This window comes from Lygodium microphyllum, chromosome 3 (genome assembly GCF_053477565.2).
Source record: "Lygodium microphyllum isolate KBCC chromosome 3, Lygodium_microphyllum_v1.1.10, whole genome shotgun sequence".
NCBI lineage: Eukaryota > Viridiplantae > Streptophyta > Polypodiopsida > Schizaeales > Lygodiaceae > Lygodium > Lygodium microphyllum.
Genome location: NC_141137.1, coordinates 153028554 through 153054094, shown reverse-complemented (window position 1 = coordinate 153054094; position 25541 = coordinate 153028554). Strand labels below are relative to the sequence as shown.

The 25541-nt window shown below is 41.2% G+C and overlaps 1 protein-coding gene and 1 pseudogene across 3 annotated transcripts in view; one reads left to right on the top strand and one right to left on the bottom strand.

Annotated features, from left to right (window-relative positions):
* Window positions 1-2618: 2618 nt before the first annotated feature.
* Window positions 2619-25541, top strand: part of LOC148039048 (uncharacterized) — a 49277-nt gene continuing 26354 nt past the window's right edge. For 2 of the 3 annotated variants that reach the window (XM_087674930.1, XM_087674931.1), the window contains exon 1: window positions 2619-5362. In XM_087674930.1, coding sequence (XP_087531056.1) covers window positions 2951-5359 — 2409 coding nt within the window. In that variant the 5' untranslated portion in view covers window positions 2619-2950 and the 3' untranslated portion in view covers window positions 5360-5362. The remainder of the gene's footprint in view (window positions 5363-25541) is intronic. The other variant, XM_087674929.1, reaches the window with a different exon arrangement.
* The window catches only part of LOC148039049 (uncharacterized), a 30450-nt pseudogene continuing 13121 nt past the window's right edge, over window positions 8213-25541 (bottom strand).

Below are 25541 nucleotides of genomic sequence, written 5' to 3'. Positions count from 1 at the left end.
AAGAATATTCTCACTTATGTTTACTTCATAATATCATAATTAAGATGCTTTTATGTATGCTTGGATAGGTTGTCATTCAACCAATGATAGACAATGAGAGATAGTGGCACATGATTCCTCTCTCTCTACAAATTTTAAGAAGCATATATCTTACATTATAGCCATGCACTATAATAAAATGTCAGTATAGATGCTTGATGTAGATATGCTTTTATATGCATGTCTATTAGTTCATCGTATGCCGTTAAATTCTGACGCACTTATAGGCACGCCAATAAGGATAAGACATTCAAACATGCCAACATTTCATTTTCAAATTTAATCAATGCCCTATTGAAAAAAAGAAGGTGAAAGAAGAGCTCAATGGATGAAACACAATAGGAGATATCATGTGGAGAGAAGCTACATATCGTCATCATCATCATCATCATAAAAAACAAGGTACATTTAGTTCTTGTTCTTCTTTTGATCAAGAACAAGATACTCCTCCTCCTTCTTTTCCTCTTCCTCCTCTTCTCCTCATCGATACTCCTCTAAGGGGTAATTTTTTGAACAAATGTAAGTAAGATAATTATTATTATTCTTCAAAAACATGATTGTGCATTTTAATGTTTGTTATTTGTTGTTTTTCAATAGTTATGATTCGCTATTGTTTTTTTAGTTTTGTATTTCATTGTGTTGAATGTATGCCTATAGAACCACATCTATAGGCATGTCTAGCAATGTCTCACTTATAGATAGATCACTATTAGATGGCCTTGTAGATGTGCTTATGATAGTGAATGTAGATGCCTAGATACATGTAGTTTTAGATAGTTAATGTTAATAGAGAGGTGTTTTGATTTTTATATAACAAAGGTGTAAATTTGGATTCTTGAACTATGCAATGGGTAACAATAGATTAATTCATAACGAATAACTTGACTATGTAAAAGCTTGCTTGTATAGGTAGACAATGTGATTAGTTGCTTATATAAGTAAACAAGCTAGGTTCTTAAAATAATTTTGGAGGTGTATAATTATGGACCCATTGTATAAATTAGGTATTTTGTTTTGTGTACAGATGGAGTGTTGTAGAATGGGTGGAGGGCCAACACATGGATTAGAAACTTTGAAGGGAAGTAGGTTGCCTTGACACCATGCACACAATGCGTACCTCTTCACAAGAAGATCCTCATGCTCCTCTACTCATAGTTGAGCTTGTAGAGCATGACAATACTCCCCAAAATAGAGTGGGTCCTAATGTGTACTTTTGGCTTGGATCTATATGCGTGTTGAAAGTTAAACATGATCAAGATGAAAGAGTGATATGAGAGAAATGTAGAGAGAATTGATCAAATATGCATGTAAAACCGTCATGCCTTTAAAGAGGCTTTGAATAGAAGTATGGCTCTCAAGGGCCATACCCAAATCAACTCCACCTTTCACATCAAGGGGGATGCATTTTTATATTCACTCCACCTCCTTAAATTGAAGTTAAACTAACCTCATTGCTCACTTTTGAATGACACATCATTATTGACATTAATCAGCATGTGCTAGTTCCTATGCTTGACTAATTGAACCTTGTTTCTCAAAAGAATGAGATTATGGTTGGTGGATGATGTAATGATTGTTCATATATTTTGTCACAAAGAGGCTAGGTGGTAGTCGTGATTACATTGATTGACATTTATGTTTTGACTTCATGTTAAGACCTTAGGAAATTCAAAGAAGCTTCTAAGTCTCTTCTTTTTCTCGCCAAAGGGATTGATACCATAGTATCATGAAGAAAACACATGATTAACTAAAAGAGTCTCTGAGATTAAACAAACCACTTAATTAAGAAGTAAGTGCATTATTTAGCTAGCCACTACTAAGGTAAGAACCACAACTATTGCAACTTGCTAGAATGGTATTTGATCCACTATAGGAGCATATCACCACTTTCAACACAATTCATTGGTTTAGGGAAGCTTCTCATAGGTAAACTTATGCTGTTTACAACCCAGTAAGGTTATGTTGAATCTAGTGAGGAGATATAAGTGTTGGGTGAGGGCAAGCACTTTTAGTTGTATATTAGGACTATGGCATGCCTAAGTTGATAGACTTAAAGAAGTAAAAGGGAGTGTGAAAGCAGCACCAAGGCCACCCACACATTGGCTGCACAAGGACACTACTTGCGCCAATAAGGATAGAGAGGTTGTTTGAGGTGAGAGAGAGCCATTTAGAGGAGAGAGAAAAAGGTCTTCAAGAGAGAAAGCATGATTTCCACCAATCAATGATTGTCGAGTCTTTGGACTTCTCCAAGTTCATGGAATATGACCATTTTTAGAAGTACTCTATAAACTACCTAAAGTTCTAACATAAAGTTAAGCATGGTCAAATAAACTAGCCATGCACTTTTAAACTTATGCAAATGAAATTTACTTAAGCGTGGCTTGGCTCTAAGACAATCTTGCCAAGATGTTGATGCCAAAATCCCACACTTAATTGTCAATAGCCACTCAAGAGAACGCATTATAAGGAACTATGTTTGCATGTCAAAGCATCAATGGGGTCCAAGTGTGCAACCTAACCACCAAGGACACGACGTCATGGGAGTTGGAGGCGCGCTAGTGTGTGGGAGTCACTATTGGAGAGCACACGAGTTAGCAGTGTCCATTTCTCGTGGAACAGGGTCCGAACAAAACCTGGATGATGTAAGCTGTGGGTAGGCTGTGTTCAGGGGTGAGACCCACTAAACCTCATCTATGCAACAAACTGCTGCTGATCAGCGATCATCATCATCATCCATTCTCCTGCCTGCCCAAATAAACTGTTTATCGATCATCATCCATCCCCCTGCACTCCACTTATCTGCTAATTGATCCCCATGTTGACCTTCGTCCCTCCCCTGTCACTCCCCCATCATCCCAACTCATGCCCTTACTGATCCTTCACGCAGAGCTGCCCTTCACCATCATCTAGCATGCCTATAAAAACCGAGGACGAAGCTTCCTGCGGGGATGCGGAGAAAGATGAGGAAGAAGAGGAAGAAGAGGAGGAGGAAGAAGAGGACGAAGAGGGGGACACAATCCCCCACCAAGCAGGAGCTTTCATCAGAACCTACACCAAGTATGGGTACAAGTTTATGCAGCACACAGTGGAGGCCTACAACATGAAGAATGATCCCGAGATTATGGCCATGCTGGAGGAGCAGCATCTCACAGGCTTAGTCCAGTGCATTCCCTGCAAAATCGATGAAGAGCGCTGTGCTCAGTTCGTGAAGACCTTCGACTTCCATACGAAAACAGGGCGTGTCATCGGACCTGATGGAAATGAGAGGCTCGTGACACTCTCTGCAGATCTCATCTCCAGGGCGCTCAATGTCCCGAATCAAGGCAGAGAATCACATATGAAGAACACAAGTAAGTATTTCAAGCATACTTTGGCCAGCGGTTGCAATGTTACTTGTGATGGTGTGAGATACGAGGACATAATCGATCCTCAGGTAAGAAAAAAGGCGCGGTTCTTGCAGACACTTACAGCCTGCACTTACCGTGGGAGGAACAACAGGATTCTGAAAACAAACTTGGCCAGGATCTGTGCCCCCATGGAGGTTTATAACTGGGCAGCTCTCATTGTAACAGATCTAGCAGCAGGATGCAGGAACCTGAATAATAGGAACTGTATCTGTGGATCAATTTTGACTCGTGTCATTCACACAGAATTGGGAATACCCTCAGAGGCATTTGTTGACTCAAATTCACTCGAGCGTGAGCATTTATCATCACAAGCTAGCTTGGGCATGGTACCTTTGGAAATAGCGACAAGTGGCCTGAAGAGAAAGACAGGAACTGCAGGGGATGATGTTTGTCAAAAGGTTCCTCGGTCCAGAGAAAGGGACATCAAAGCCATGAGAGGGTCAAGGGCAATGATGTTGCAGAGTGGCATGCAAGGTGACCTCAACAACAGCACAGAAGAAAGTGGGTCTGAGAGGAATGCTGGCAAAGCTATGGGGTTATCTAATGAAAAAGAAGTGGCTGTGAACGAAAACTTGGAGCCTGACCAACCACTGGATGTTCAAGCTCCATGCTCTTCATCATTTTCCTTAGAAAACAAGTCTACTCCTCAATCAACACACTCTTCCTCCACAATCTCTATCCGAAGTGGAGGAGTTGCATTGAAAGATAATGTGAATACTGGGGAGAGTCAAAAGACAAAGCCCCAGCAAAATCTGCAGGAACAGAGGAACACACAAGAAGAATACCAAGGAGATGACTGCCTGCGCAAGGATGTGGATAATGATGCTCTACTGCCATCTATGGCTTCACAAGAGCAAACCCCTGTACTAACAAAACGAGAAGATCGTATTATGGGCATCTCCAAGGAGCAAAGGGTGAATTCACACAAGAAAACATTACAGATGGAATCACCTCGGTTTGGTAAAGTTCGTAAAGTGAACCATGTGGGGTCACGATCATCAGCTATGGCAGAGGAAGGCAATGTGCAAGAGCCTACTTTTGTTCCTGCATTACAAATGCTTCAGGAAGCAGTGCAAGAAGGGACAGGGTCTTCGCAGGAGAAGAGGACGGTTTTCTATCCAGGTTATCCTTGTTACCCAGTAGAACATTCGGGTAACTCCATGCCTGGACAAAATCTATGGCTTGGTGCAGAGAAGGCCCTTTGGGATCAGGCCTTGGCAATTATGAACCGTTTGCGAGCAGCACAAGAAGGTGATCAGCAAAGACTCGAAGAAGCAGAACGCCGGGCACAAAATAGCCTGCAAAGAAGCATTAACTTAGAACAAGCTTACCAGGCTTTGGAATTACAGATGAAGATTCAAGGGGCTCAATTTGATGCGCTTGAGAACCAGCATTCAAAATTAATAAAGGAGCATGTGAGCCGGAAAGAAAAGATGAAGGATTACCTTGCACGAGCACGGTTTGCTGAGTCAGAGAAAGACAAAATCCTGCAAACTTTGAAGGCTAAGGAGGCTCGCCTTGAAGCATTAGAAGAGGAAATACGAAAAGTTAAACAAATCCACCCCAAAGCTGACCAAGAACTGAACACAATCCCTTCTAATGGTGAAAGACTCTCAGAAGCTGATGAGGTAGCAGAGCTGAAAAGTAAGTCTGAAGAACATGAGGATAGAGCTTTGCAGCTACGGACCAAACTAGATGCTGCTTTGGGGGAGCTTGAAGCAGGAAATGTGCAGCTCAGAGAACTACAGAAAGAAAACATAAAACTGCAAGAACAAAAGGCTGAGCTGGAGGCAGCATTGAAGGAGAAAGAGGAGAAGCTTAGCACACATACAATTGAAGCAGAAGCTATTCTCTCGGACCTGGAAAAGCTTGCTAAGAATTATCAGAACTACAAAAAGCAGACAAAGTGCTGAATGGTAACCTAGCAGTGCGTTTTAAGTTTTAGATGCAGTCTGATCACCTTTTGTGCTGGCTTCTCAGTATAAATTTTGTACATGTTTTATTTGTCTCTCGTACTAACTATACTCTTGTGGTTCTTTACTTGGCATATATGGCAGTCATTTCCTTGTCCTTTTCAGAAACTAGAAGACAAAAGAGTTTAAACAAATAGCTAAAGTGATTTATAACAGCGATGTTGTGGCTGACTATCAGAAAGTGTGACGGGGGTTTTGATCGATTTGCTGCACACACTGAACTTTTTGTGCAAAGATAGACTATGTTTTTTGATATTTGACTGTGTTAAAGACAGAATGCCATTTTGGGTATGGTTACACAATCTTTAGATATATAGATGACCTACCTCCTGTTGTGTGGCTTTGTCTGACTTGAGGTGCAGTTTACCAGATTAGTGATTTGACAACTAGAAAAATGAGTCTCTTAGTCACCACTTGAGTGTTTCAGGTGTCAATGTTGTTTCTGAATGGCTCACAATTAGAGCCTCATCAGCTGTTGCTGTAGGGAAAGGAGTCCTAGTGCACTATAAATCATATTAGAGGATCTTAGTTCCTTGGAGTATTGAACATTTTGATGTGTCGTAACAATTTCTTCACACGATGAATTGCTAGATTTTATCATTGTGACCATTTTACTGCCTTTTTAAGCACTCAATAAGTTTCCTAAGGCCTTTCTTTGGCTTTGCCTACACTGGAGAGGAAGTTATCACCAGTGAGATTAGTTGCAGGCCCACCTAACTATTGCAGCCTACAGGTCGATAGACAGCTGTCTGAAAACATGCACACAACATTAACGAACATTTACATGAAGGTTGAGATTTATTACTGCCCTGAAAGACACAATTGGTGGGTACATGCCAATTGAGGGAAATGAGTAGATTTTGTGTCAGACCCAGATAATTCTCTTAGTTTTATATGTCAAATTGATATCCCTAGCATAGGTTACTGATTCAAGTATGTGAGTTTAGAAGGCTAAAACTTGATTCAATTCTATCAATAATGAAGCAGGCATCAATAGGTTATTGATTCCAGCCTGTGAATGTTGAAGGTTAAACTGACTCAAAGCTCTAACAACAGCAAAGCAGCCATCAGCCATTTTACCTTCTTGAATTCTTGTGGTTGTAGACCAGTTCTCAGTGCTACCATTGCTGAATGGTACTTGGTAAATTTAGTGGCTGCCTGCTGGAGCTAGGTAGCCCTTGCATATCATACTGTTTCCCACTAGAAGCATAGTCCATGTAGGGTTCAGTATGGGAGCTTGTGTGGAGATTTTAAACTTATTATGGAGATTACACTGTTAATTCTAATTGTTGGTAAGGATAATTGGCATGTTAATCTGTCTGTGTGTGATTTAAGGTCTGCTGAACTATGCGTTGCAACTGCTGAGCTAAAAAGTAAAAAACAGATAAGTTGACCTACTTCTCTAGTCAAAGCTGTTGAGCTCAGTGATCCAATGGTTGAAGATATGAGCATTGCTGAACTGAGATCAGCTTGTGTGGGTAACTGTGACAATGTGTTGATACAAGTTCACTAATCGCTGGTTGCTGAAGCATTGGAAAACTCAGCTCCTTTTCTTATAACATCCTGCTGTTCAGATTGGGTGAAGGCATTTTGATTTATCTAACTGTTTTAAAGAGTCAGATGCTTCTGATATGTGCCTAAACGTTCTCAAATAAACATAGGTATCACCACCCATTACTTGGAACATAATTTAGGTAGTTGATGATATTAAAGATAGATTACTTTGGAGTCTGGACACATATGCAAGGGAGATTACCTTGGACACAACTTTGTTGTGAGGGATGTGTGGAATTTTGGAAGGCCATTTTACCGTGAATCAGAAATGGACATTTATTTGCTTTTGAATTGGACACGGAAAGACTTGTTACAGATCAGTTTATCATCTCATATGTGTCCACGTTATGAGGGCTGGGTGGCCACTCTTTTAGCCCTTTTTAGTTTCTCTCATGGAGTCGTTACACACTTTGCTCCATGCTACACTGCTTCAAACTTCTCTCTAGAGAGAGCTTTTGTAAATAGGACATAAACCAAGTCAATCTCCCTTGCATGGAGCATTTCTTTGACATAATGATAATGCACCTCAATGTGCTTAGTGTGAGCATGAAATACTGTATTCCTCTGCAACTGCCATGGCACTGGTTGTCACTATAAATAGGAGTGGGTGATTGTTGTCCCATAGTAAGATTGACCAAAAGGCATTTGAGCCATGCACATTCCGATGTAGTTGTAAATGTTCCCTTGTATTTAGCTTCACAACTAGATGTGGCCACTGTAGACTACTTGCTCAGCCAAGAGATACACGACTCACCAAGCATGAAACAAATACCACTAGTGGACACCCGCATGTCAAAACATCTTGCCCAATCACTGTCTATGAATGCATGTGTTAGCAGTCTAGTCAGCTCATGTGTGAGTCTAGGTCATGCCTTACATTGTTAGGGTATTTAGGCATTCATTGCTGGCTGACCAGCATTAAATGTTGGCCGACCTGCTGCCATTTATGGCACTATTTTGGACTATATATTTAGGGGCTCCCTCCTCAGTGAGTCGTTCATCACCTAAGGTTCTGTTGGAGAGACAGAGCTGGTGCCAGTGCCTATGTAGTGAGTGACTCACTGTTTTACATGACTGATTCATGTTTGGTATATGGATTTTGTTTCCTGAGCATTCATTTGAGTTCTCTTCTTTGCATTGTTCTTTTGTGTTTTTCTCTTTTGTCTTGTGAGCAACAGTTTATTTCAGCATCTGTTTATGCTTCTATTGCTGCATCCACCTTTGCCATGGGATCAGATTTCAGAATCTATGCTCTTGCTGCTGTTTTCTGCTGATTATAGGTCTGCCCTGCTGATCGTTGACTTTTCCTGACTGCTGCACACTATTTACAGCCTGGCGACAGTTGCTTGCTGCCCATCGCCCTGTTTCCAGCCTTCTGTAGGCTGTGTTTTTTGGTCCAGCAGGCTTTGTTTCAATTTCTGTATTATTTTATCACTGATCAGTCTGTGTTTTGCTGCACAGCTGCTGCATTTACTGCGTTTAATGCCTTTACGAGCTGGGTGACAGCAATTTCCAGCGTTTGAACACATCTTTGGCTATAATGTATCTCTTTTCTCTGTTTTTGCAGTCGTTTTTGTGATCAACTGGTGTCCACAGTGTGTTAACTTTGTTTAGTGCAGTCTTGTGCTGTTGGTTTGGCTGTACTCTCTCTCTTCTCCCTTCTTTCCTTTATTTTCTCTTTCTATCCTCTCCAAATGGCTCCCCCCTGCTGTTCCACTGATGATAAATCACATAGCCCTAATTATAACCCGGAGTGTTGTTATGAAAGCATGGTATGTGTAGAAGCAGTTATGGTACGTTGTGTTTGGTGCTTGTGAGTGTCCTACTCCTCTTCGTGTTGATTTTGACGAGGAAAATTATGAAGAGGTTGTGCCCACATGGGATACTGATGATGCCCCTGCATATTCTGCTCTTTTTCGCTGCATCTCTAAAGAAGTCCTTTCGGTGGTCTCCTCCTGTAGGACTTCTCTTGCGATTTGGATGAAGCTTCAGATGTTGTATAAGGCTTCTTCACCTAGGCATGCCGGCACTCTTTATGGATAGCTTCAACGAATGAAGTTCGAGCTAAAGGATACTATTCAATCTTTCTTACTTCGTGTCACATAGGTATAGGTCTTTGATAGATTATTTCAATCCCTATGCCTTTACCATTGACAAGCCTATGAAGATATGCTAGGGTTTGCACAGAGAAAATAGAGAATGTAGGAACACGACTGAAACATATAAAATTCAGATAGTAATGTAATAAACGCAAACCCTAAATGCAAAACACAAAACAAAAAACTCAAAACTCAAAGCTTAAAACACAAATAGAGAAGAAAGAGAACTTTGAAATGAATGAATATAATGTTGTAAATGAATGAGAGAATGTACAGAATGCTCAAGGGTAGAGCTATCCAATAGTTGGTGACTCTCGTGGGAGTAGGCTAAGGGAGTTGATGTGCGTAGTCCATTGGAGACGGATTTGGAGTGTAGTGACCACCAATCGTCGTAGTAGAGGTTGACGAAGAAAAGTGTTGAAAACACACAAATAACTTGTTGTAGATGCAAACACAAATTAGGACGATGCTAGAAATGGGAGGTTAGCATGTTGGAAATGTAGCAATCTTTGGGATTTTGATGCTAGGAACCCAACTCAACTCTCGGTTCATCGATCGGAGTTTGTTTGAACCCCCATTTAATCTCCGCAAGGTTTGTGTTATGAAGAAGCTATATGATCCGAGAGTCGAAAAGTGTGTCACAATGGCCAATTTATAGATTTCAATGTCACGAAGCTAGCCATCTAGATGGATCTCGAATTTGAGCTCATTTGCCCCTTAGAAAGTGAAAAAACCACTTGGCTAGAGTGTGAAACCTCCAAGTTGAATCGGCTTTTTCGGGGATTAAAGTTTAAGCGTATTTAAGCTTTTGAGAACCGAAAGACAGAGTAAGGGTGATGAAGTATGGCGAGGTGGTAGTGAAGAACCGACGGTGGAGACAACTCAAGATCCACTTAGAGGTGCTTTGTACAATGAAATGCAAAGGAGTACGCTATTGTGAGAGTGATGTTGAATACAAACGGAAGGACTGATAAGTCCTTGTATGCAACTCGAGGCGTTAGTGAGGGCACCATATTTAACTAGAAATGGTGACGTAGCAGCACCGGAGATGGACAAGATGCCTGATAAAAGCACAGGAGAGAGCTTGAGAATCCCAATACTTTGAACTTAACCAACTTGATCAATTATCACTATGAAAATGTGTGAGAGAGAGAGAGAGAGAGAGAGAGAGAGAGAGAGAGAGAGAGAGAGAGAGAGAAGGGTCGATACCATGTTGAGAGGGGAACCGGCCCCTCCCTCTTAACAATAATTTATTGAAACAAAACCACGGGCACACCAAGTGCCTGAACCATATACAAAAGGGCTGATTTGTTGCAATTCTAAAAACTAGGGTTTTGAGATCCTAATTTCTACAAACTAAGGTAGCAAGCCAATTTTCTTTTTTAGTGCTTGGATTAGATTAAACTAAGTAGAAAGTGCTTCTTGGATGAGAGAGAGATAGGAGATGTTGGGAATAAAGGCCCTCGTGCCTTTTAATGCGCTCGGGTGTGAACACACCCTTAACACCTGTACTTACATATATATCTATCTAAAAAGCCTAAAGAGGCACACTGGTCATTGTACCCACTAATCATGCATGCTCTTTACTCTGCTCTCTCTCTCTCTCTCTATGTGTCTCATTGCGCGTAATGAACACTGACTGTCTTGATCTTTGTGCCTCCTGATCTCTACAAACTGGTAGCAGAGCCAATGGCTCACGCAAGCTATTGAGGGGTAGACCAACAAGCGTAATAGTCTCGTGTAATAGTCTTGTGGACTGTTGAGGAGCAAGCGACACGTGGCGAGTAGACGAACAGGCGAGCTGGGTGACAAGTGACGAGGTCGCGCTGAGTGAGAGGTGACAAGGCGACCTGAACGTGATGCCAAACGGTCTCCGTGACAGGTGACAGGGCAGGCGGCTGGTTGGGGGTCTAGCGTGGACCACGACGACAGCAGGTGTGAGGTAGTCGACTGGTGTAGCAGTTGACGGCGGCGGGCGACTAGTAGGTGAGCAGGCTTTGCTGACGGACGGTGATTGCAATTGATGTTAGGTTGCACGGATGACTGACAGGATTGGAGGCGAGCTACATGGCGTTGAAGATGGATGCATCACGGTCGAGCGGGTCAACGTACCCCGATACATTTTTTTTAAAATCAATTTTTTTTTCTTGAAACTCCTTTGCCCCCTTCCCTTTATCGGGTGTTCACACCTACAAGCACAGAGTGCAAATTTGTGTCTTGAAATTTGGGGATTTTCCCAAATTTGGTGCCTGACACACATTGCAGTGTTCTCTAGACCAAAAATTGCAGACATTGAATGCACAGGTCTCAGAATTTTTTTTTCGGGATTCTCAAATGCAAGTGAGATTTTTTCTTGGATGAGTCAATTTCACTAAAATCTGTGCAATCTTGGCCCCAAAATTTGGGGCTTTTCTTGGATTTGGAGATTGTGATGCAGGACAAGACAAATTGTCTCAGAAATTGCAGGAATTTGTGATATTTTGTCTCCGACATTTGGGGCTCTTCATGTACATGCAAAATTGGGCTGAAATTTACCCAATTTCTCGACATTGATGCACATTGGACCCCGTGCAATTTGGGGCTTTTGCAGTTTGGGAAAAATTTGTGCACCATTTGGTCATTTTATGTACATGTAGGTTCAATTCCATGCAATTTGGATATCCAACACTTGGAAAAATTAGGGGGTTTTGCTGAAATTGCTCTATTTTGGCAAAATTGGCCTGTTCTATGCATGACAAAGACAATGCAGATGTGTGGTAGATGCTTTGAGCACAAAAATTTTGGGGCTTTTGACCGTGTGTGTCAAATTTTATGCCCGTGGGTATATGTACAATAGAAATCACAGCTAAAATTTGGGATTTCTCATGTAATGTGATGTATATGCCCTTGAAACTTCTGTAATCAGTTGTGGAATTCTGTAGTACATGGTTTGGTGCTTCTGAAAATTTAATTACAGATTTGAAATCTTTGCTTCTACGTGGTCATTTATTGGTGGTTGGTACTTGTTTGTACCTTGGTCAATTGTGTGACAGTTCAGGCCTGCATTTTGCTGAATTTTTTGGTCACATTTGGGCTGAAAATCATAGCTGGCAGTAGTGACAGCAGTAATCTCATGCACATAAAGAAGCTTGGAGGAGCACATAACTTTGCAGTTTGGCAAAAACAGTGTTACAATATCCTGTTGCAAAAGAAGCCGATCAAAACCAAAGGGGCAAAGCCCGCAGACATGGAATAGGACAATTGGGATGAGTTAGATGAGCTTGCACGCTCAACCATTGAGCTATCGATTTCTGATGCCTTGCTGTTTAACATTGAAGGTTTGGATTTTGCATATGCTATTTGGACTCGGCTGGAAGAACTGTATGCACAGAAGAGTACCGCAAGCAAAGTGTATTGGCTGAAAAAGCTTATGTATTTGCGTATGAAAGAGGGTACAGCAATGTCTACTCACTCGAGTGAGTTTAACTCCATTTTTAGCCAGCTGGTTGCCTTGAAGTTCTTGATTGATGAAGAATTTAAGGTTATGTTTTTGCTTTGCACTCTTCCAGAGAGTTGGGATACATTCAGGAATGCTGTGAGCAATTCCAATGCGATTCTTTTGTATGCTAATGTAGAGAGTGCTCTACTCATGGAAGAAATGAATTGACAGAACAATGCATCCAGTAAGTTTTCTAGTGCTTTGCATACTAGGGGCCGATCGCAGCAGAAAGGCAAATCTGATAGCAAGGGACGCAGTAAATCATGTGGCAAAGATGTTGAATGCCATCATTGTGGCAAGAAGGGTCGCTTTAAACGTGACTGCTACAAATGGAAGAAAGAGAAAGGAAAGGGCAAGAAGACAAATGATAGCAAGGAAGAGAAGAAAGAGAGTCAACCCAAGAAGAGCAGTGTCAAAATTGAAGAGGTGAATGCTGTCACTCATGACAGTGTGCCACTAAATTGATTGCTTATTACACATTCTCTATTTAATAAATTTATGTCAATAAATTAACGACTACTTTTCTTTAAGTGTTGATGATGATCTAGCATGGCTATGAGACCATTTAGAGACCAATATTCCTAGTGCATCACTTAATGGGGTGATCAGAGCACTGTGACGGGGATATCTGGTATATGCAATACAAGTTATGAAGGGGGAAAGAAGTGTCTGCCAAGTGTAAGAGTAGACACAAGAACTAAGGAGTTACACATAAATGAAGATGGATTGAGTTCTAAGAAGAGGAAGTGCAGGACGCCTGGAAACGTTTACTTGTGTGTAATGAGCATTGCATTTATTTGGGGTCATCCTCTCTCTTACAAGTCAAGGTTTAAGGTCTTTTATTTCATTAAGAAAGACGAGAGAGGTAATTCTCTCATTAAGAAAGATGAGAGACATGATCCTCTGGAAGTGAGGAGAGAAGTGATTTTCTCTTTCTAAGGTCTAAAATGACACAAGATTTTGTGTGGAATTCAATATTAAGGTTAAGGCTCAAGGCAATCTAATGAACTCTCCTTATCTATGGCTCAAGGTGGTTGCATGACCACAAGTTAAGAGTACAGTTTAAAAAGCTGTTTTTCTTAAAAATAGACACGGCGAATCCATTTTTAAAATATCTTGCGATAGAAAGACGATCTCTAAAAACGGTCCGTGTGGGTTATCAGAAACAACGAGATCTACAACTTTTGTGTCGGACAGTTTTTCATCCGAGCAACGCACAGAGAGAGTTCTCGAAATTCGTGCTGCAGAGTAGGTCTTGGAATAGCCACATCTTGCATGAAGATCAACCTTTCCAATCTTGGCACTTAAGTCTCTCTCCAAGAAGAGAAGCTCTTGAAAGCCTATAAAAGAGGAGGCTCTCCTTGGTTGTGGGGGAGGTGAAGGAAGCATTACTTTGCATGCATCCAAGAGGAGGAGAGAAGGAGCAAGTACTGTGGAAGCCCTGCTAAAATCAAGTCTTGGAAAGAAGATGCAAATGCTGCGGAAGCCCTGTTGAAATCAAGTTTCAAGAGGAGGAGAGAAGGAGCAAGTGCTACGGAAGCCCTGTTGAAATCAAGCTCCAAGAGGAGATCCCTACACACATTGTGTAGGAGAGGAGTGACTCAAGAAGGATCGAAAGGAGCCAACTTCCAAGTTGTGCAAGTGTTAGCCGATTGTATATCGTGCAAGGAACTGTGATCTTGTTTTCAAGATCTACAAGTAAGACCTGGTTTATGTGTAACAAAGGAGCTTGGTCCTTGTTAATAATATAACTACACAAGGGGGGACTGGCCCATCTTCCAATCCCTAGTGTGTTGTCAATCTCTCTATATCTCTCTCCCTCTCTCTACATTTTTCTTTTCTCTCATATGTTCTTTCTATGTGTTAGCATAATATTTACCATATATCTTTTAAGCATATAAGAAAGTCAAGTGTGTATCTCGAATCTTATAACATAGTGACAGTGGGAATGAAGTTCTTTTGGTCTCTTCACACTTTGGTGCACATGCTTTACTTGCAGATACAAATGATGACATGCATACCTGGATTATCGATTTAGGTGCTTCCTTTCATGTCACCCCTCATTGTGAGTGGTTTTTTGTCTATACAAGGGGTCGGCATGGTGTTGTCCATCTTGGGGATAACTATGCATGTGACATTGCATGTATTGACAGTGTGTAGTTGTAGTTTCAGCAGGTCTCTGTCTTTACACTTCAGTATGTACAGCATGTACCTCAGCTCAAGAAGAGCTTGATTAGCACAGGGCAGCTAGGTGATGACGGTTTTCATATCACCTTTGGTGATGGAAAATAAAAGATCTGTAAGGGATCTAGAGTGATTGCCAGAGGTTGTAAATGTGATACTTTGTATCCTCTCCATGGATCTAGTGTGAGTGATCATGTTGTTGCCGTGATTGAGCAGCCAAGTGTTTCTTTGTGATATGGCTAGTTGAAACACATGAGTCAAACATAAATGAAACTGCTTTCTCGTTTGGGTTACTTGCCTTGTCTTCGTTATACTGATTTTGAGCATTGTGATCATTGTGTTTATGGTAAACATGCACAAACGTCTCATAAAAAGTCTCTTTCGTTGAAATCTTCTCCTCTAGAGTTAGTACATTTAGATGTATGTCAGATGCCAGGATTATCTTTAGGGGGAAAGAAATATTTTATCACCTTTGTCGATGATGCTACACGAAATGTATGGGTTTATCCTATTCGTAGCAAGGATGAAGTGCTTGACAAGTTTTCTTGGCATTGGTTGAAAATCAGATTGATAAGACACTTACGTGTCTTCGCTCCGACAATGGTGGGGAATATGTATCCAAGGCCTTTTAGGCATTTTGTGACAACAAAGGGATAAAGAGGGAGCTCACTGCCCCTCATAATCCACCCCAAAATGGAGTTGCAGAGCGTATGAATTAGACCATACAGGATAAGGTCCGTACGATGTTGTCTTATGTTGCATTACCCTATGGTTTTTAGGCAGAGGTTGTTATGACAGTCGTACACTTAACTAATTGGTCACCAAATAGGTCTTTGGGAGGGGGGAGTTCCCCAAGAAGCGTAGTCAGGCAAGCTACCCTCATATGCTCACTTGAAAGTGTTTGGTTGCAAGGCTTTTGTGCACATTCATAAAGAAAAACACAGCAAACTTGAGCCAAAGTCCTGTAAATGCATTTTCCTAGGATATGGTAACAAGGGTGAAATGGGGTATAGATTGCGGGATCCCGAGAAAAGGAAAGTAGTATGCAGCAATGATATTATCTTCCGGGAAGATTGCATGTATAAACAACTTGAAAAGACTGAGGAGGTCCATAGGGTTGTATTCCGGGAAGAAATACATTTTGGACAGTAAAATGTGCCCGCTGTACAGCAGCAAATACCTGCTGTAAATGAACATGCAAATGCAGAAAATAATACTGGAAATGATCGGCCAGCTATTGCCCATGATAAGGAGCCACTACATATGCAAGAACAACTAGGGCAGCAAGTTGTTAATGCTGATTTGCAGGCTGAAATGCTAGGACGACATGTTGAAAATGGAAACTTGCAGGAATAGCTAGCAAACAATGATCATTGGGTTAGGAGATCTTCTAGGGCTACTAGACAACCTGATAGATTCATTCCTGGTGCAAACAATGTGGCTGATTATGTCATGTTGACAGACTGTGGTGAACTGTCTTGCTTCAAGGAAGCAATGGACAAACATGATAGGAAGAAGTGTATAAAGCCATGTTGTCAGAAATGGAATCTCTTGAGAAAAATGACACTTGGGACTTGGTGCAGTTGCCTAAAGGGCAAAAAACACTTTCATGCAAATAGGTTTACAAGGTGGTCACTTTTGGTTCCTCACCAAAGTACAAAGCAAGATTGGTTGCGAAGGGGTACAAGCAGGAACATGGAATTGACTTTGATGAGATCTTTTCTCCTGTAGTCAAGATGACTATCTTGAGAACCATTTTAGGATTGGTTGCAGCTGAAGATATGGAGCTTATATAGATGGATGTAAAGATTGCATTCTTACACATGGTGATCTACATGAAGATATATATATGTAGCAGCTTGAAGGGTTTGTTGAAAAAGGGAAAGAAAAGATGGTATGTAAACTCAAAAGCAGTTTGTATGGACTGAAACAAGCATCAAGAGAATGGTATCATAAATTTGATACATTTATGCAATCTCAAGGTTTCCATAGAAGTCAGGTGGATTACTGCTTGTACACTAAGAAGGCAGTAGATGGCAACATGATTATCTTGGTTTTGTATGTTGATGACATGCTGATTGCTGGCAGGGATACTCATGCCTTGGACTCACTGAAGCAATGCCTTCATGACATCTTTGACATGAAGGATCTTGGTGATGCAAATCACATTCTTGGCATGCGAATACCGGAGATAGGTCGAAAGGATTGCTCTATCTTTCTCAGCAGGAGTATATCTCCAAGGTTTTGCAGTGTTTCAATATGGAGGGGGGAAAACAATTGGGGTTCCATTGCCTCTATATATGAAACTTAGTGCAGAGGACAGCCCTACATTTGATGATGAGAAGGCTGAAATGGCCAAGATACCATATGCTTCAGTTGTTGGTAGTTTGATGTATGCTATGGTTGCTACATGTCTTGACATTGCCTTTGCAGTGGGAGTGGTTAGCAGAGACATGGCAAACCGTGGTAAAAAGCATTGGGAAGCAGTGAAAGGTATTATGAGATATCTTAAAGGCACAAAGGATTTGTGCATCTACTTTGGAAAGTAGAAGGCATTTGTCATTGGCTTTACGGATGGAGACTATGTTGGTAATGCGGATTGCAGAAAGTCCACTTTTGGGTATGTGTTTACCTTCACAGGAGGATCAGTCTCTTGGATCTCTAGCTACAAAAGTGTGTTGCATTGTCTACTACAAAGGCAGAGTATGTGGCTGCCACTGAGGCATGCAAGGAGGCTTTAGGGCTTTCACGTCTGGTGGGAGAGCTTAGCATTATAGAGTTACCTGATCTCCATTGTGATAGTCGGAGTGCTATCATGCTAGCACGGAATCCCATCTTCATATGAAGACGCACATACAGGTGAAGTACTACTTCATAAGAGATCTACTTGACAGCAAGAGCATTGAGCTTGTCAAAGTACATACAGATGATAATCTTGCAGACCTTCTCACAGAGGGTCTTCTAGTAGAGCCTTTTGCTCATTGCCGACATATGATAGGAGTTGGATAGATATATGTATTTCAGCTTTGTACATACCTAGACTTAGTTGATTATTTTCTCCTCTTAAGATACATTGCCTTTAGGTGGGAGGTTGTTGGGAATAAAGACCCTCATGCCTTTTAAATGTGCTCGGGTGTGAACACACCCTTAGCACTTGTACTTTCATATGTATATATCTATCTAAAAACCTAAAGTGGTACACTCGTTATTGTACCCAAAAAGATCGTGCTGACTCTCATCTTTGTGTCTCTCTCTCTCTCTGCTGCTAACAACCACAGACTGTCGTCCTCGCACTCCCAGTCACTACTTATGCCTTGTATCCAAAGATACGAAAGTAGGAAATTGAAGACATCTTCCTAAAGAAGGCTTGGTAGGGAGTCATATCTTGGAATGTCGAAGTAGGTGACTTGTTGTGGATATGGAGCGTAGTAGCCATTGGCTTACCTCGTAAGGAATGCGGAAGACCTCTATACTCCAACATCGAGCATGCCATCTCAAGCATGGTGCAATTGGCATGCTCCACCATCCCTCCACCATCTTTCTCCTCGAATTCCACCGAATAGCGTTAAGATTCAAATGCCCACAACGAGCATGCCAAAGCAGTCCAAGCTCGTGTGAAGACTGTGCAGCAAGGGCTGTGAGTGTGCAGAGTTGTTACGGAGACGTGAAATTTTGAGATGCTTTAGTCTTGCTAATAACATTTGGTTAAGTTATTAATCAAATGTGAAAGATTGTTTAAGTATATGTGATGCACATGGCAGATATTTCATTGTAACAGGCTAAGGACCCTAGGGATGTAGTGGGTGTCAAAGGCAAAAGTTGTGATAAGTTATGCCGATTGGGTTTTGTTGGTCAGTTGGTATTAGATGTGACCCTACGATAGTGGTTTGGCTAATAAGTATCAGTGGTGACACTAAGAACTAGCATTAATTAATTAATTAATTAATACCAGTCTAGGGGTCAATAGAGGTTAGGGACCACTTTAGGTTGCAAATCATCTAGCCAATTTAATTATGGATGGGCACATTTAATTTTTGGCAAGGTTAGAAGGTCTGAATTTAATTTTTAGAATTATGAAATTCTGAAAATTAATTAAATGATTGGATAATGCTGAAAAATGAGTTTAGAAGACTGCCACTTGGCAAAAATGCACATGCAAGATTATAAAACGTTTTTGGAGGCTGGAGAGAGAGATTTAGTTCATTTAGGCTTAGGAAAAGAGAGAGAACGGGTTGTTGGTCTGATTTTTCTACTGTGGAGGACCTTCTTGAGGTTGGAGCAGCAAGAATCAAGCCATTTGATGCATGTGGCAGTAAGTTTGGGACCTTTAGGAGTTGGTGATAGCTGATTGGGGCAAGCGATAGTAGTTTGAGGCCTCCTGGCAGCTCGCGACAACTGTCTGCTATAGGCAACAATTAGATTTCAAGCCTTTCTCATGTGAAAATCGGAAATTTCTCTCTCTTCCGGCATTCTCTCACCTTCTCTAGTTTGTGCTCAGTCATTCTCAGCATTTCTTAGCCTTTTGGATTAGATTTCATTCAAATTTGGTGGACAGTAGATATCTTTGTTGTGAACCCTTAAATTCTACAGAAATTAGGGTCTGACAGCCGCCTTAGGAACGGTGCCAAGTGTAGTTGTTGGGGAATTTAGATGCCAAGCCATTCATTGTAAAGTGGGGTAGCATTTTGCCAGTTGGTGGTTCCATTTGTGCAAGTCTTGGTTGAAAAATCAAGGGGCAATTGGCCCGAATTGATTGCTAATTGTTTCTATAGCAAGGGGTATGGCTGGAAATGTGCAAAACCCAATGTATGGAAGCATTGGTTTGATGCTTGGGGCACAAAGTAGCATGTTTGGTATTGTATTTGCACCCCTGAATGCTTATGGGTTTCAAGGAATGAATGTTGGTCATGTAAATGCTCTGTTTGGTGTTGGTTTTGAAGTAAATTCAATAAATGCACCCTTTTTGCAGCAGTTTGTGTATGACAACTTGACACCCAAAGGGGCAGCAAAAGACTATGATGAGGTTGGAAAAGCAATGAAGTCTAAGTCCTTTAGCGGTGCACAAGATAGGCTGAAAGCTTTGACTTTCATTTAGCAGTTTGATGCAACTTATTTAGGGGAAAACTTCGCTGAGTTGTCGAAGATTCGAAAGGCAACCACTTTCTTGAAAGGGAATTCATTGTAGTGGTGGTCCACTCTTTTGATGCAAACATAGCAGCTAAGAAACACGTTTCTTTGAATTTGAAACTTACGAAACGTTTTTTAGAGGAAAAAACGTGGGCGTTTTTATTTTTTTATATTTTTTTAGTGAGTTGGGGCCCAAAACATGGTTTTTTTGACAAAAACTATTGGGCAATATTAAACATGATAATGATGATGTGTAATGACTTGTGAGGGACTGAAGATTTTGGATGAGAGACTGATCTTTTTGTGATTTTGTTTAGTTATTGGACTTTGTCAATCTAGTATCTATTCTTGTATTGAGATTTAAATATTATACGACTTTAGTCTCATTTATGTGTTATTTATAATATATTATGATTCATTCTCGATTTTGATATTTTCTCAGTTTGTTTTGAAATGAGAATCGTGATGTTGCAACTTGACTCAATCCATATTATAAATAGACTATTTACTTGTTAATTTCAATTTTCTTTGTATGATATGTATGAATCATATTGTTTGAGTTCTAAACCATAGTATAGCTTGTCCAAAGACTAACTTTGACATAAGTGACAAGTCGATAATGGATCATGGATATATACGTATAATTTATTATTCTCAATTGACTCTATTATCACTCAAGCTCAATTAGCCATTCTTTGTTTAAGAGAGTTCCATAGAGGTTTAGAACCTCTTTTCCCAGTCAAAACTATTAAAAATCCCTATATAAAAAAACCAACGTTTTTTATTTTATCCCCTCTTGAAAGAAACTTACGAAACACTTTTGTGACGTTTCGTTTCTAAACGTTTTTAACATTTTTTGGCTGCTATGGATACAAGGTAGAGCATTGCTAACGTAGGTATAATCTGAGCAAATGTTTGCATCGAATTGACTGACAAGTATATTTTAGGTGGACATCATGACAGCTTGGAATATGTTGGATGCTAAGGAATGTTAAAATTGGAGCAATACAATCATAGTTGTCAGGTACGAAAAGCACGATATGGTACAATACGATAAAATAAGGTACTAAATGGTATCTTATGATTTTATAAGGTACGGTACGATATTAGTACGAAAAAAATTAAGATGATTTTTTAAATAACAAAAACCATAAATCATTAAATGATAGATTATAGAATACATGTTTAAAGTGGAAATAGCCATTTCATTACAGAATAAGATGAATACATGGAGTGACTATCGCGGTTGTATGGGTTGTGTAAAACATGCGATATAACTACAGTCTAGTATATCTGATACAAAAAAAAGAGAGACCTATGTCATATGAATCTATGATGAGGTATCACTATCATCATCAGAACCATCTGAGTGCTCATTAAGAGAGTCTGAAGATGACTCCTTGGCATCCGATGATGAGATACACTTATGCTCATCCTCACTGATGAGGCTACCATCATCATCAAATGATGGCTTCCTAGGTGGTGGTTGTGTAGGCAAGGGGGGGATATCATCATGAGGCAAAAGATGTGAGCTGCTAGAGCGTCGCCTTACATATGTCTGCAAGCCACTAGAACCACCTCTCCTCGATAATGAAGGGTGTCTAATGACCATGCCCTTGGTACCACCTACTCGAACTCCTCGTCCATGAGCACGCTGACTGCGAGTGTTACGAGTATCTGCCGCTATAAGCTCTCTATAAAGCTCTGCAAAAATCTCCTTCTCCTCATCCACCTCCTTATGTGTACTCGGAAGAGTGTTGCCCGTCCATTCATCTACACAATGCAGTGATGCACGTAAGATTGATCATTGTAAATGCTAAAGTTTAAATTGTAAAGTATAAACTTCAAAGTTCAAAGTTTAAAAGTTGAAACAACAAATTTTAAAATTTAAATGTTATGGTTAAGTGTTTAAACTTTACTTGCTTCAAACTACCCATGCTCATCATAGCTCTCATCATGCGTAAGTTAGTGCGGCAATAGACTAGCTGCTCTAACTGCCGTGTGCTATGCCGATTGTGAATCTTTGTGTGAATGAGAGAATAGACACTCCAGCTTCTCTCACATGCACCCGAAGAGCAATCGTGGGCAAGGACCCTCATGGCTAAGGGCTGAAGGGTCTCCAGTGCGTATCCAAAGTTTTGCCACCAAAATAAAGGCTTCACAAGTGACTCTCTCCTTCAACAAGTGGGAGAAGCAAAAGCCATATGCCTCTCTGATTTGCGTAGCATCCTAGCTCGTCCAACACTGCATTGTGGTAATCCACAGGGACCACATGAGTTAAATAAGCAAGCTAGTTTGAATGGAACTCTCTATCATCCATGACCGTCGGTGACTTGTAGGACAGATGTACCAATGCGGCAAAACCATGGATGGGCTTATGTATCCACACCCATCTCCTCTCTGCTATCTCTAAAATATGTGCACACTGTCTTTGTGATCATTGTACAAGCATGTGGCTCCACCAATGCTGCTCTAAAGAAGTGAATGAGAAGGCCCATGGTGGACCCCTCGCAATCACTCATACGTAACACCATATAAAAGGGAGTCACGACAATGACAACGACACAAACTTTTTGTCAAAACTGCTCATTAAGACACAAGCACTGCATGGCTTTGGCCTCCTTTGTCTCATGCTCATTCCACTCATTCCATAGAGTGGACACCACTGTTTGGACCGCACCTCATAAAGGCGCTCTAGCAATAACCACATGTAAGCAAAGCGAGTTGAAGAAGGCTTCTTCAACTCGAGTGTGCTATGCTCACGATACATCACAAGCACCTTTACCTTTACCGTGAAGAATGATACAATTGATGTAGCTTTGTGGATCACCCTCTTCACCCACTTGAGCTTCCCAATGTCCTCCATAAGCAAGTCCAAACAATGACTTGCACATGGAGTCCACACAATTGTAGGGAACTCGGACTCAAGCAAACGGCCCATGCACCGACAATTCGATGCATTGTTGGTAACAACTTGCATCACATTTGAGGGGCCCACCTACAACCACAATTTACAAATTACAAGTAAGTATACCTAACAATACTTGGAAATTGGAGGTTAGAGAGAGAAAGAGTCTAGAGAGAGTTGAAACTTGAGCCTTGCGGCTTGGGGGGAAAGAGAGAATCGAGATAGATCTTAGATACTAGAGAGAAATTAATTATTAGAATAGGGAGATAGATAGTTATGCATATGCCATTATCCATAAATCAAATTTCAATTATGAGTCATGATATTATCATAATGAAAGAAAGTGAAACAAATTTAAAAGGCAAACTGCAATGTATACCTCAATGATAGCTTGTCGAATGTGGCGGTAAATGAATGCGTCCGTCGTTTTTCTCCCCCTCTTGCCGGTATCTATGGCTCGCAAAAAGTAAGTGCCGAGTGGACATGAGACGAGTATGTTGATGATGCCACGTTTCTTACGATCACTCCATCCCTCGGTGAGAATGGAGCAACCATGTTTTATCCATGCGGCCCGAATAGTATCAAGGGCTCTATTAATCCTCTCCTTCTCTTCATCAATCTTTTTCGTCCTCATGTCATTGTATGTAATACCGATCCATCCTTCACATGGACCCACATTGGCAATGGCTTTTACCATCTTCTTCCATTGCTCTTGCTTTAGAACATTGAATGCAAGATTCCACTCAATCACCATGCGTGCAATTTCAATGTCCGCAAGTCATTGCCTTTCTCTAAGAAAGGCAATCGATCCATGGACATGATCGGGAGCTTGAGAGAGAGAGGATTGCCTCTCCAGCACTGCATGAGCCTCCACTCTTTGTCTTTTACTGGAGCTGGATGCGGATGTGGAGCCCTCACCACCAATGGTAGAGGCCTCTTGTGCATCGGTTGAAGATACGTTCACATTGGATGCTTTCTCGTTAGTAGGCATAGGAGTTGGTGCCGATAAGCCACTTCCTCCTCTTATGAATCCCCCTCTCATCTTGGCGAGAATCTCCTCCGCAATGTTTTGAGGGATCTCCTTGCATGGAGCAACTTGCCCCCTCGTCTTGGAAAGATGTTCGAGAAGCCGAGTTGCACCACTTGTATAGCACTTTCCGCAATACTTGCATATCCAACGGTGGGAGTTGGACTTCTTTGTGTCCCTCTCCACACGGATCCCATGCAAATTGAAGGCCTTGTGCTTCTCACAAATCATGGTGCCGATGACGGATAAAGAGGCCACAGAGAGAGAGAGAGAGAGAGAGAGAGAGAGAGAGAGAGAGAGAGAGAGAGAGAGAGAGAAGAAAGAGGGTTGAGTCTCGACTCTTGAAACTTGAAAGTTGAGTCTTGAAAGTTGAAAGGGAGGGAGACTCGAGAGGCTCGAGGGTTGGGGTAAAGTTGAAAGAGCAAGAGTGAGAGAGAGGGGATGGGAGATGAGAATGGAAAATTCTTTGATAGGGTGCTGGATAGAGGGGATGGGAGATGAGATTTGAGAATGGCAAATGCTTCGATAGGGTGTGGGAAAGAGGCAATGGAAGGTGAGATTCGAGAATGACAAATCACAAGTCCGTTCAAGAATCAAGATCCAAGAGAAGAAGATGAGAATGGTAAGTGCTTGTTGAATTGGTGTGGAAGCATGGAGGAGAGGACCACCTTTTGTAGATGAGAGAAGGGTCAAAGTTCAAATAGTCAAAGGGGGATCAACGGTCAAAGAGAGGGCTGCCAGCTAGAAGGAATCCAAAGAGGGATGGGGAGGGGAATTCATGGCTGGAAAAGGGGGTGGGATGAGGTATCCAAGGCTTCCCACCCCCCAAAAAGTGCCATGTAAGCAAGTGGAGTAAAAGCAGGGGTGCAGGAAACGTGTGACGCGGGACGCACAGGCAATGTGGCCTAAACAGGTGCAAAAAAACGTACGAATTGTACCGTACGAATCTGTCCGTATGATATACGAAGGCAACTATGAATACAGTAATAAGTTTTGGGATGTATTGCTGCCCGTCACTTCTTATTGGCATGTATCCCTTTTTGTGAGCAAGTGGAAAAATATGTTTGTGGGCTATCCAAAGGAATCAAGGATTTTTGTATTAAATCCACCGTGTGTAGCATATGTCAGCTTAGAGAGACTGTTGCTATTGCTAATGCTTTGTTGTGAGAAAAGGATTCGGGCATCTTGGAGAGTTGGGAGAAGCTGAATAAAAAGTTGTTTAAGATTGAGGAAAGGGGCAGATCTGAAAATCAGCCTATAAAGAGACCAAAACAACAAAGAAAGGGTTTTAAAAACATTGGCACAACGTAGGGAATTGATGGCTGCAAATAAATGTTTTATATGTGAATATGAGGGTCACACTGCAAGGGACTCTCCCAATAGGTAGCAAGTTGGAAAATCAGAAAATCAGGGAGATTCTAAAGGAAAGAAACCCAAAATATCAGTGGGATTGATGCTTGATGTTGTTAGTGATCAGTCCAATTATGATGCTACTGAGTTGTGTAGAGTTGGGCCAAAATTAGGGATCAGCATGTGTAGATTTTCTTTGATAATGATGCGCGAGCCAACTTCATCTTTGTTAACATGGTAGTCTGTCTAGGCATTAGAGGTCATATGAGATGGGACATATGGGAAAAGTTTAAATGGCATGTAAAGGCCATGCAAAGTTTGTCACACAACTCATTGGAAAGCTTCGGTTGCATATACAGGGATATGTGGATAGCGAAGAGTTCTTCATTGCTCCA